The 12061-nt window shown below is 40.9% G+C and overlaps 1 protein-coding gene across 12 annotated transcripts in view; it reads left to right on the top strand.

The window, feature by feature from the left end:
• Positions 1 to 12061, top strand: part of ATP2B2 (ATPase plasma membrane Ca2+ transporting 2) — a 429063-nt gene that overhangs the window by 349960 nt on the left and 67042 nt on the right. For all 12 annotated transcript variants that reach the window (XR_010072835.1, XM_063348415.1, XM_063348414.1 and 9 more), the window contains 3 exons: positions 462 to 626; positions 2890 to 3104; positions 4613 to 4855. Coding sequence is in view for 11 of the 12 variants with exons in the window: in XM_063348415.1 (XP_063204485.1) it covers positions 462 to 626; positions 2890 to 3104; positions 4613 to 4855 (623 nt within the window). In the remaining variant the exon portion in view is untranslated. The remainder of the gene's footprint in view (positions 1 to 461; positions 627 to 2889; positions 3105 to 4612; positions 4856 to 12061) is intronic.

Here is a 12061-nt window from a genome sequence, read left to right as displayed (position 1 = left end):
AATCCAGAGAAATACAGACCTTCTGTTTGCCAAAGCACTTGAGATCTGCTATTCTAGGAGTTCCCGCAGTACCAATGCACTGTTACTTGCCAAGTAATTTGCAAGACATTAAGTGATATATATGTGTATAACGCAGAATTTCATTGGTGGTTTGAAAAACAAATAAATAAATAAACCCCAGTGGTTTTCATGGTAGTCGACAAAGGGCGCGTTACATGTCCCCGCGTGTACAGAGCGCACAGGGGTGGGGGTGGACATCCCTGGCCCTGCAGAGCCCCCGGGGTCCCGCGGAGCATCTCCCTGCCGTAGGCGCGAAGCGTAGGTCTGCGCCTAGTTACACTCATCTGCGTTGCAACCAGCCCCTGCAACGGGTGTCGCTGGTTGTATTCAGTAAGTATCAACGGTAAGATGAAAAGAATGAAGAATCGTTTTGGAGTAACGGTCTTGTTCTGCGTTATTAGCCAAGCAGCAGGATGGGGCTGCTGCCATGGAGATGCAGCCACTGAAGAGTGCGGAAGGGGGAGAGGGAGATGACAAAGACAAGAAGAAATCCAACATGCACAAGAAAGAAAAATCCGTTCTTCAGGGAAAGCTGACCAAGCTGGCCGTCCAGATAGGCAAAGCAGGTATGACTGGCTAACTGACTGAATCGCAGTGTGTTATACTAGCAACAAAAGGTTTTAGAACAAATGACTCTTAGAAGGGATAGGCCTTTCTTACTGCAATAGTTAGAAATGGGTCATCGTAATGCTCTTCTAAGGATAGTATGTGGTATTGAAGATCTTTTATTCTTCTAAAACCCACTTTGACTGTCAAGCAACTGGAAGCTTTGGGCAACTCGGATTGTAATGAATATTTGAATCAAAATGAAAGGTAGCTTTTCTCATAGGCAATATTCCCAAGCGCAGTAATTACATATTTAATTTCCTCTCCCCTTAGAACTTCTGAGTACATGGTTTCAGAATCTGTAATATCATCTCAAAATATCACTCACACAGTATTTTCCTCTTACGGATTCTGAAATCATTCTGTTCTCTTTATATCCATGTTCCTGCCTTCTACCCAAATATGACACATCTGCTGACTCTTGTAGCCAGCACCATCTGGTCCCTGCTGTTACAAGTAGCACTTCTTCTCCAACATGGAGGTAGAAAGTGAAAAATCTTTCATGATGACATAATGTTCATTAGGTTCATTTTTCTAGTGGTATTAAAGAGATCTTTATCCAGATCCTTGGCTGAGGCCCTACAACAGAATCCTAACTTTACATCTGTTCAGTCTCCTTTGTCTGTCTTTACCAGTCTGATTTTTGCCCCTGCTATTCCTTCTCATTCCTTTTTAAGTTCCTTACCCTTAGTTGATCATATAACCCCATGATGCCACTTCTGTCCCTTTGCCTGAACAGTGCATGACTCGGAATCGATGGTTGTTGTCTCTTTAATATCCAATTTCGTGCTTAGCCCACCTTCATGTTCCTCAAGCTTCTCGGCTTTGTTTCTAGTTGTACAACAGTATGCATTGATATAAAAACACGTCATTTCTCATGATCGTTAATTTCTTAGATTAAGTACCTTTCTACGCTGCCTACTGTCTTTGGTATTTTGTCAGGCATGTGAATATCACATTTAAAGTAATTTTATAGGGATTTCTAACCATAATGTGGCAAGGAATATGAATTAAATTAATTATTCATTGCCTCATTTGTTTTTTCTTCATCATTGGGCAATCTGTGGGGATGTCTTGCATTGCCATGAGTGTTTGCCTGTACAATATTTTAATGGATTTTCCTTTATCCTCTGGCATTTAGCAGTGTCCCCGACTCCTCTGTTCCCTATCAACCTTAGCATCCTTCAGCTTACCAATTTCTTTTTTTTTAACTTGAGTCAAGGCATGAAATTCAGACCATTCCCCTTCTACTGTATGATCTCATTAGAGAGAAATCAATTTATTTTGAAATGCAGGCTTAACTGCTTCACAGAAACCGGCCAAAGAGCAGTAATCATAGCAAAGCGAAATAGATGGTCTAATGGAGTTTATATTTGTATACTCAAATCCAGGAACAAAATTGTGGAGGAGGAGTGCTACCTTAGCAAAGTCTGTGTCATTGGGAGAGCGTATTAAGTCCCTGGGATCTTTTGTGAATTCTGTTCAATATTAATGGTGTCTCTGGTGCTATACTGTCAGTGCTGTACCTCTTTTGGGCCTCTCCTTATAAAAATATGCACTCTTTGCGTATGTCACTTCGAAAAGGGAGACTTTGGAAACACTAGGATTTATTGCATTTTTCAAGAAAAACAATCAAAAACTGTTCTGTGGACGATTCTGCCGTATTGCCTCATTGTATTCCACCAGACATTAGGAGGGCTTTTCTAAAATATTTTATACAGCAGCATAAACTACAGGAGACTCCTTTTCTCAAGCCTCTTAAGATAAGCTTGTTTAAAAGGAAGATGAGCGTTTGTATATGGATAGACCAGTAATTTGTAAAGGGTGGAGGTTAAAAGGACAGATAAATGTTGTACCAGGAAAAGCAATGTACTAAATTGAAAAAACTTGGCTTAAGCAACAGTGGAAATCCTGCTGAAATAGGCTGACTGAGAAGCTATAAAGGCAGTAGTAAGATGGTGCTTAAAAATTAATGCATTGTGTTTCAGCTGTTCTGTAGAATTCAGTGTTTCCTTATTCACTGGAATGTACGGCATTGTAAATGCAGTATAGTAATGTTTTTTCTACATTGTAAAATTGATCATTATCGTCGTTACTGGTACTGGTGAAAAATGTCACATAGAGTAAGAAAATACTTCAATATCAAATTCAAATGTAAATATCTAATTGGGGATGATTTTAATTGTGTTTTGGTTTATAGTAATTGATTATTTCTGTTTTCAGGTTTGGTGATGTCTGCCATCACCGTAATCATTTTGGTACTGTATTTTGCCATTGACACGTTTGTGGTCAACAAGAAACAGTGGCTGCCCGAGTGCACTCCCGTCTACGTTCAGTATTTCGTTAAATTCTTCATTATTGGTGTTACTGTGCTTGTGGTCGCTGTTCCTGAGGGACTTCCACTTGCTGTCACTATTTCTCTGGCTTATTCTGTAAAGGTAAGAAACATTAAAACAATTACGGGAGAAAAGTGCTGTTCAGCTGAGTTTGCTAGTGCTATTCTTCAGGTTTTATCAGGTGTGAGGAAAGTTGGCCTGCAAATTAGCGTGCTCAAAATGTTAATGAGAGTGGAATTTCTTTAAAGCAAAACTTTGCTTTATAGTGAAAGTATTTCTGACAAAAATGCCAATACATATGTATTCTAATACACATCTTTAAAACTACACAGCGCAGGAATATCAAACAACAGAAACACCTACTTAGTTTACACGGTTGCCAGGAATTTATTGAGCAGAATTTACTATAAGAATAGTCCCATCCTTTGGTACAGAATAACTTTGTCTTCAGATATTCTTATGCAGTAATACGGAGTTTTGGCATGGGTTTGAAGTCTTCAGGAACGCTTCTAAAGGAAATGGGAGTTTCACTGGAGCTTTCGTGTACTTTTCTTAAATGCAGATGCAGTTATTTGTAGCCAATGTAAATTATTCTATTAGTAAATTAAAGAGGATTAATATCCTGGATTTGTGGATTACTCCGTTACATACCTAGGAGTTTTCTCAGATTGTTTTAGCGATTTAGTCAGCTGGGCCTTATTTAAACGTTCTGGGAATCTCAGATGAAGATTTTGTAAAGTTTATTTCCATTTAGTATGTAAGCAAATTGGCATACGAACATTAGGAAGGAATAGCTTGATTTACACGTAGCCAAACATCATTATTATTAGGAAAAAAGAACGCGTCTGGAGCATGGGATTTTGCTAATAAAGGCTGTAGCTGCTTGTAAAATATTTTCCTGTTTTCCTGGTGTCCTTCATGCGACACATGCGGCACGTACGTGTGGATCTGGATGTGCGGTGTCAAACTGCAGCACAGCTTTGTGTCCAGATGGTGATACTGTGCCCTGTGAGTGTAAGAGTGTCTGAAAGTAACCGACAGGGACCGGGCACAGGATTTTTTAAGTACTGAAAACATATAAACAAGGATAAACAAGTATTTCCAGGATGGCTGTGCATCTTGTGAAGAACACGCGCTGCGGCGTGGAGTTCTCTACAATGGTGGTTGTTTGTGGCTGGGGGGTTTTTGTTTGTCAGTTTCTTTCTTCTTCCCCAAAACATATAGTCCCTCTGGGTGCTAGAAGACAACATCCTGGCATTGGAAATCGTATTAAAAAAACCTCTAATATTTACTATAATTATACTGTTTAAAAAATCGTGTTATCTTCAGCTTCTTTAAGCTGGCTGTTCTAGCTATTCCTTAAAATGTATAAATACTGCAAAAAATCATGGAATTATGTTGGTGTATCAAAGGTGACATTATTTCAGGGATGCTCGCTGCCTGGCTGGCTGTAACTAGGGTTTGGGTTATGGGTCCTGATTAAAAGTCTAGTTTAGAGAGCATTATGTTCTAATGAACAAGACTAAATAGATACTTTTTTGCTTTTTATAATTGGTGTTAAAAATCATTCAGGGCAATTCTTGAAGACTTTTTATTTTGCTTTTTCTCAGAAAATGATGAAGGATAACAATCTGGTCCGCCACTTAGACGCTTGTGAAACTATGGGTAACGCCACAGCCATCTGCTCCGACAAAACAGGGACCCTGACGACCAACCGGATGACGGTGGTCCAGGCCTACGTTGGTGATGTCCACTACAAAGAGATCCCTGACCCTGATTCTGTACCCGCCAAAACCCTTGATTTGCTGGTTAATGCAATTGCTATCAACAGTGCTTATACTACAAAAATTCTGGTAAGTAGGCTTTTCCTGTCAATAAAATGAAATGTAGCAGAAGGAGTTGTAATCTTTTTAAGTGTTGTTAATTCCTTTGCATCTTGTTGTTGATTATGAAGGATTAAATACTGGTGAGGTCCTCAAAATAACAGGTGCTGTAAAAACTATGTATTTTTATGTTTTTCTTTTAATAATACGGATGTAACTGTAAGTACAAGACCAAGTACCATTTCAAAAACTCTTGCTGCTGTTGGACTGGGATGGCCCGGTTTCAGTGCAGGTAAATTTGCCAACACAGCTAGTTTTCACTGAGACTTCATACATGTAAAATTATTTTTGTGTGTCAAAGAACTTTCAGTTAATTCTCAAATAGGTCAAATTGGATTGGTTAAATCAGTGAGGTTAATGATCTTTATTCATTCTGGTTTTAAGTGAATTATGTCAAAGAAGTGTTTTATTGAGTCTCTTAAGGAAGGCAGAATGGAAATACCATGTTTGCTTGTGGCATTAGGTTCTTCCGTAAGAGCCAATTAAGAGGCTGAAAACTTTTGCAATTCCAATAGATTTGTTCTTTGAAAGGTCAAGCTTAATCTTATTATTGCAGAACAAATACATATTTTTTTTTTTAGTTTATGAATTTATGCATTATCCTTTTTATAGCTTCGTGCTGAGCTGCGGAATATAGTCTTGCATGCACTTCCTGTTTGTTTTAAAAGCAGCCTTTTCAAATACAATCACAGAAAAGAACTGGTGAAATGCTACTGAGTGCTGGAGCGTATATTTCCTTTAATTCGTGCCATGTCAATATCTGGATATTAGTAGCAATCAGCTTGAGCCGCCTCCTGCATCATGAGCGGGCAGGGGCTCACGCAGACCCTGCGGCAGCTGGGAGGGATGCTGTCGGTCACCCCCTCCCCGCAGAGGTTGGCAGGAATGGAAGGAGGGCCTTCTGCTCGCGGCGGGGTCAGCGCAGGTGCCGTGGAGTAGCTCTGTGCGCATGTTTTATGGCAGCGGCTTTTTGGAATCTAATTTGCATATTTGTCAGTTAGCAAGAATATTTTATTATTAGTGGGTAAATCGTGCTCTCATAAATCAGTATGGGGTTTTATGGGGGAGAGGAACAAATACATTTGATTGCTGGGGAGAGGAACATACATCTGAGTTATTTCAATATTGTTACAGCCCAAGTAAGGTTAGGCTCTTCTGTGGAAAGAGAAATAGAATCAAACCAATCCTCAGCACACAGGCTGGGATTAAGTCAATGTAATACAGACAAATTGGGATGAAGGGGAATAGGTAGCTGTGTGAGTTTGTGTTTGTGTAACTGCTGCCGTGGTAATGCTGCCAGCGTCGGCCCTGGCTGTCACTGTGGAGTTCGACTCTGGGAGAGCTTTCAGACAACGTGACCAATGTTGGCAGAATTCTCCCCATTCCCAGGATGTGGTGTTAAGGGATATGGTGTAAGGGAGAACTTTGTAGAGTGGAGATGATGGTTGGACTCGATGATCCCAAGGGTCTTTTCCAACCTAAACGATTCCATGATTCTATGAGCCAAGGCGGAGGGCAGGCAGGTTGGTTGGTGGTGAACTCAGGTGTGACTGGCAGAGCAGGACTCAGAGTCAGCTGTGCTTCATTTGACTTACATTTTGCTGTTCATTTTGAATGCTTGAGATCAAACGCGGTAACGAAGTGTTTCTGTCCAGTCCCCACGCCAGCTGGCCCTCTCTGAGCCTCAGCACAGCTCTACGTTTCTGAGTAAGGCATGGGAAGGCATCAGGCTTTCCGGAGTGATGCATCTGTAGTATCAAGTTTAATATTCTGTCTTTCTCTTGTGAAAATAGTTTCATTTGACTGAAAAATCTCTGGTCAGTACTAGTTCTAAAATTTTACTTTGGTATCATTATAATTTTGAATTTTTTTTTCACTCTGGGTTGGCTTCATTGCTTCTTGTTAAAATTAGTTACGTGTGACTATTAAAAAGAGTCAGTATTTCACCACTTCAGTTCTTTTATAACTTTGCACAGAGACTGATTCTCTGTAAAATTGATAAATGGGTGAAATCCCCTGGAAATCACCTCTGTGCTGGATGCGTATCAGAAGACTACTTGAACTTACCTGTGTAAAATTAATGGTGATATTTAGCATCGCAAGATCAAGCCTTGTGATATGGACACCACGAGAATAACAACTCCAGTATCAGAGGAGTTCATTTTATTCATTGCTTATAACAAGCTTAAGCTAAAGTTTAAGATACGAGGTATTGTTCCATAGCCCTCATTCGTTTTAAATCATTAATAAATGCAGTAAAAAATACGTGAGGGAGTTGTTTCCAGGATGAAGTGCACAGAATTATTTTTCTAGCTGCTAATAATGAATACATACTTGTGCACTCATTCTCAGAGCATATTTAATCAAATTGTGAGTATCAGCTCAAACCCAAAGGGCATATAAGTGTTATGTCGCTAAGATTGAATTTTATATATTCTATTTTTAGTTATCTGGTTATGCGTATGCTGTAAATTGCGCTTTGTGTGAACTTCTGTTCAGAATGGTCACATATGGGACCATAAAATTAGTCAAGATGCTCTGCTGAATGAGAAATATTCCCTCTTGCATTGTCTTTTGATTAAGGGGCAATTGAACCATTGATAAAAATATAAAAAGAAAATAATATCACTGCTTGGGATAAAAGATTTGAATTTCCCTGAGAAATTAAACACAAATTATTCCAACTGAACAATAGCGTCATTAAACATCGTTCTTTTTAATGCTTTCCAAGGGTGAAGTTAGTGGCTGAGCTGCTTTTGCATTCCATTAGCTTCAGAGCAACTTTAGTGCTGCTTTTACGCTGTTTATGTGAAGCTGTTCTCCAGGAAACCTTTCTTTTCCAGTATTCATGTTTTAGATGGCTTTCCCACATGGAAGTAAAAATTAGACTTCATACATTTGTGCATGTGAGCTGTGAGGAGGACTGTAAAGCATCTCTTGCTCCGAAAACAAAATTTGTGTTTTGGGAAAACTTTGGTTGCACTTGGAGCCGAAGTACGTTGATCTTGAACATCATGGAGCAATAGTGAAACGGGGACTCCAGATACCAAAACTAGCGATTTGAGCTCTTCTGTCGAGCTCCTGCTTGCATAAATTCAGTTTTAATTAGAAAGTATTTCTTCTTCTTCTAATTTTCTGCAAACTGCCAGAGGGCATAGGTGACATGCTTGCTGGATGGGTATAATGTGTTCTTATTAAGAAAAGATCACAATTAGTATTTAGTTGAGTGATTTTCAGCTCCAGTGGAAGAGACCCAGCTGAACCCGTTACTGTTAGGATGTAACACAGGCATTTCATTTGGTACTCGATAGGTGCCGAGGGAGCAAAAAAAGCTATTTATGCCTGTATTAGGGGAATATCTGGGTCTGCATCAGGAGGACTGTTTTCGGTTCTGACGACCTGGAGTATCGTTTTACTGCATTTGCACAGTATGTGGCACAGGGTAGCAGCATCCTTTAACCGACAATTTTGAAGGAAAAGGGACAGAGATGTCACAGGAAAGTGCAAAACGTTGACTTCCTTGCACAGCTTCTGCCAACTTAGGAAATGAAGTGAACACGTTAGTCTATGCATTAGTAAATATTAGTCGAATAATGAATGTGACCTTGTAAAACCTTTGGAACAAAAAGGCCTTATCGGATAATACCAGAAGGGTGAATGAAGCCAAAAAAAGAAAAAAAAGAATGTAGACAATTTTATTGCAACCAGAACAGAGAAAGCAATGTTTCCTGTGAATTGTATGGTAGAAGAACAGCTGCATATGATATTATAACATCTGTCTAAGAAAATAGTGAAGTTACCAAGGTTACTGACAGCACCTGAATTCCAACCACGTTCGTACCACAGCCCTAGGTGAGGGAGGGCCTTCACTCTGCGCTCAGACAGACCCCTCCTCACAGGGCTGGCGTTGAGGGCCCCAAACAACCCCAGCAGGGAGGACAGGGGTTCCCCAGGAGGGGTTTTTTCTGGGGGAGAGCCATGGTTATCCTCCAGGGGAGGGCCATGGTTATCCTTCAGAGGAAGGCCGTGGTTATCCTCCAGGGGAGGGCCGTGGTTATCCTTCAGGGGAGGGCCGTGGTTATCCTCCAGGGGAGGGCCGTGGTTATCCTCCAGGGGAGAGCCATGGTTATCCTCCAGGGGAGGGCCGTGGTTATCCTCCAGGGGAGGGCCGTGGTTATCCTTCAGGGGAGGGCCATGGTTATCCTCCAGGGGGAGAGCCATGGTTATCCTCCAGGGGAGAGCCGTGGTTATCCTCCGGGGGAAGGGCCATGGTTATCCTCCAGGGGAAGGGCCATGGTTATCCTCCAGGGGAGGGCCATGGTTATCCTCCAGGGGAAGGCCATGGTTATCCTCCAGGGGAGGGCCATGGTTATCCTCCAGGGGAAGGCCATGGTTATCCTCCAGGGGAGAGCCATGGTTATCCTCCAGGGGAGGGCCCCGCTGAGGACGCAGGCTGGCTGCAGGGCTGTTGGCACATAGCAGTGGGATGGAGCTGCAACATAGGCTCAGCCATTAAGATTTACTAGAGGAGAAGGGAGGTGTAAATTCACCTTCTTGCTTTGTGTAATTACTTTTTTCTGAATATATCATGAAGGATTTTATTAAATTAAGCAGAACAAAATTTCTAACTTCTTTATACTGTGAGGGGTTCAAGAGATTTTGGCACAGAATTTTCTTGTTAGGAAAAAATAATTCTTTTGACTGATTGTCTGATACAGAATACTGGAATGAATGCACTTCATTCTTTCTTGGAGAAAAGGGGTTTGGGGGAGGCTGGCAGAGCAGGTAGGTAACCTGTAATGTATGAGAACCGTACGAAGAAATGACATTCTGCACAGCAGCTGCTTTGCAAGAATAGATGAAAGTCCACTGTGGGTACTGAGGACGTGGATGTAGTAGCCAGGTGAAGGGTTCTTTTTATTTGTGAGGAATATATTTGCATCCAGAAGAAGTACAGCTATCTGGGTTGTTGGGAGACATAACGTTCCTGTCAGAAATGGTCTTTAAAAAGGTGTGCAAAGTACAAAATACACTTCTCTCTTATGGGTTCTTTTTAAAAAAAATCAAATTTGAAAACTGGATTTCATTTATGAAATACAAGAATTAATCTTGTCTATTTTTTAATTTTTTTGATTGGATGAAGAAAATTGTCTCAAGAGTAATATGTATACGCACACACATATCATTTAGCCAACAGAAATTTACTGTCATTTCCTTTCATCTTTCGTAATTCCATCACTTTAATATAGCAAGGCCTTCTTGAAAACAACTTTAAAGTTGTTTTGGGGAGTATGGGTATTTGAAAGTTTCTTATGGAATAGTTTAAAAACTTGAGAAGCAGTAGGTTTGTTTATGGATTTTTCCATACATTTCCCCACATTAATGTATAACGTTATCAGTGATGGGAAAGAGGATTGAAATGCCGTATCTTTTTAACAGCAGTTGCTTGCAGCTCTCAATTCCTGTCTGACAAAGCGTAGGCCTTTCCTTTTATCTGTCTATGTAGGTGTACTTATATGTCTGTTTATTCATATGAAGTCTTGTTTTCAAAATGGAATGGAAGGAGACCCTAGGAAAGATAGTTTATTTCATTTCTTACACAAAGCTCAAAACCCAGTAGATCAGATTGTGCTACACCTATCAAGACAAAACCAGCAGAATTCATATTTCCTGAGGAAACAGCAAAAGAGCCAGTGCTTCATTGTAGCTGCCAGCCAAGGGCAGTTGTGCTAAATGAAATTGCTATTGAATGTCACTAGAATTCTACTCTTTGTTCGGAGGAGGACCATAAGATAATAGCTTTTATCCTCCAAATGGCATTTTTAGTTATTTTGGTATTTGAAATTGGAAAGATGTTTTTGCTCTAAGGTATGGTTTTCTTAAAAACCTATTCTCGAGCTCATTGTTTATTGTGTTAAAATGCAGATAAAATTACCATTTGTTTTATTGTACGTGAAGGTTCAGATCATCTCTTCTTTTATCCAGATAAGTTCACCCATTGCTGCTAACAGTGTTCCAAGTTAAAATAGATACTTAAAAAACACCCCAAAACCCCAACAAAAACATATGCACAAAAAATGAGGACAGGGATGGGGACAGAAGTGTTTAAAAAAAAAAATGAATAAGGATAGATTGAGGAAAGTTTTCATTTATGATAACATTAAATGACAACCCAAGTAAATGGCCTGGCCTAAATTCTGTTTTATTCCTTCTGTAGTTCCCTCCCATTAACATTAAGCCGCAGATACAACTGGCGGCTCCCATTGTTGACTTGAAGCCTGTGGAGAAGATGAGGGGTTTATCAGCCAGACGGGGCAGTTGCCAGTCAAGGCTGATGGCCCGTAAGAAAGCGGGTCAGCTCTGGGGAGGAAGAGGCAGTGGAAGAAGGAGTGAGAACTGCGGAAAGTGGAATGTCACGGTGAGGGCACATTGAGGGGGAAAAAAGGTGAAACTGGAACCTAAGGAGGAAAGGTGGTTGTAACTTGGCAGCAGCGGAGTTTGCACATCGTCTTCACAGCGTGCTCCCCCTCGGCGACTGCGCGGCTTTCCCTGTTGCACCCCGTCGCGTTTTCTCCACGTACAATTGCAGGCTTTGTCGACGGGGAGGTTTGCGCTGGTAATTTGGGAACAGAAGGGTTTAAGTGAATTCTGTCTCTGAGCAGAGACCATCCTTTGTCATGGTTTTCTTCCCTCTGCTTTCTTTCCTCCGGGCAAGGCTCAAAAATAAATTCAAAGTTTAGATAACGTGTCAAGATTTCAGTACCTTATGTTTTAAGGTTGAGAAGGGTGGGGAGGAGGAGGCGTGCTGTTGGACAGCCATTTTCTGTAAGGATAGAGCTGTGGAAGGTTTTACCCTTAGGTAGCAATCCCGGAAATCAGTAAACAGTGAGAAACATGAATTTTTGTGACTTAGCCCATGTAATGACACCGGACTGGCTTGTTGTCAGTGTCGTCTGGCTTTGGATGAGGGGGGCAAGAAGGAGGAGCCGACAGGCTTGAATTGTCTTCCCGCACTGTCACTGTGGAATGCATTTGAAATGGCAAAATCCTCTACTTCTAGTCCACTCAAAGCCATCCAGAAAATATCACAGGAAAATATACCAAGGGGAGCATCCTCAGCCGGCAGACTGACAAACTGTTGTAAAAATTCAAAGATATTAATTTTTTCGCTGTCTG

The sequence above is a fragment of the Chroicocephalus ridibundus genome, chromosome 10 (genome assembly GCF_963924245.1).
Source record: "Chroicocephalus ridibundus chromosome 10, bChrRid1.1, whole genome shotgun sequence".
In the NCBI taxonomy this organism is placed as follows: domain Eukaryota; kingdom Metazoa; phylum Chordata; class Aves; order Charadriiformes; family Laridae; genus Chroicocephalus; species Chroicocephalus ridibundus.
This window is presented reverse-complemented; position numbering and strand designations above follow the sequence as displayed.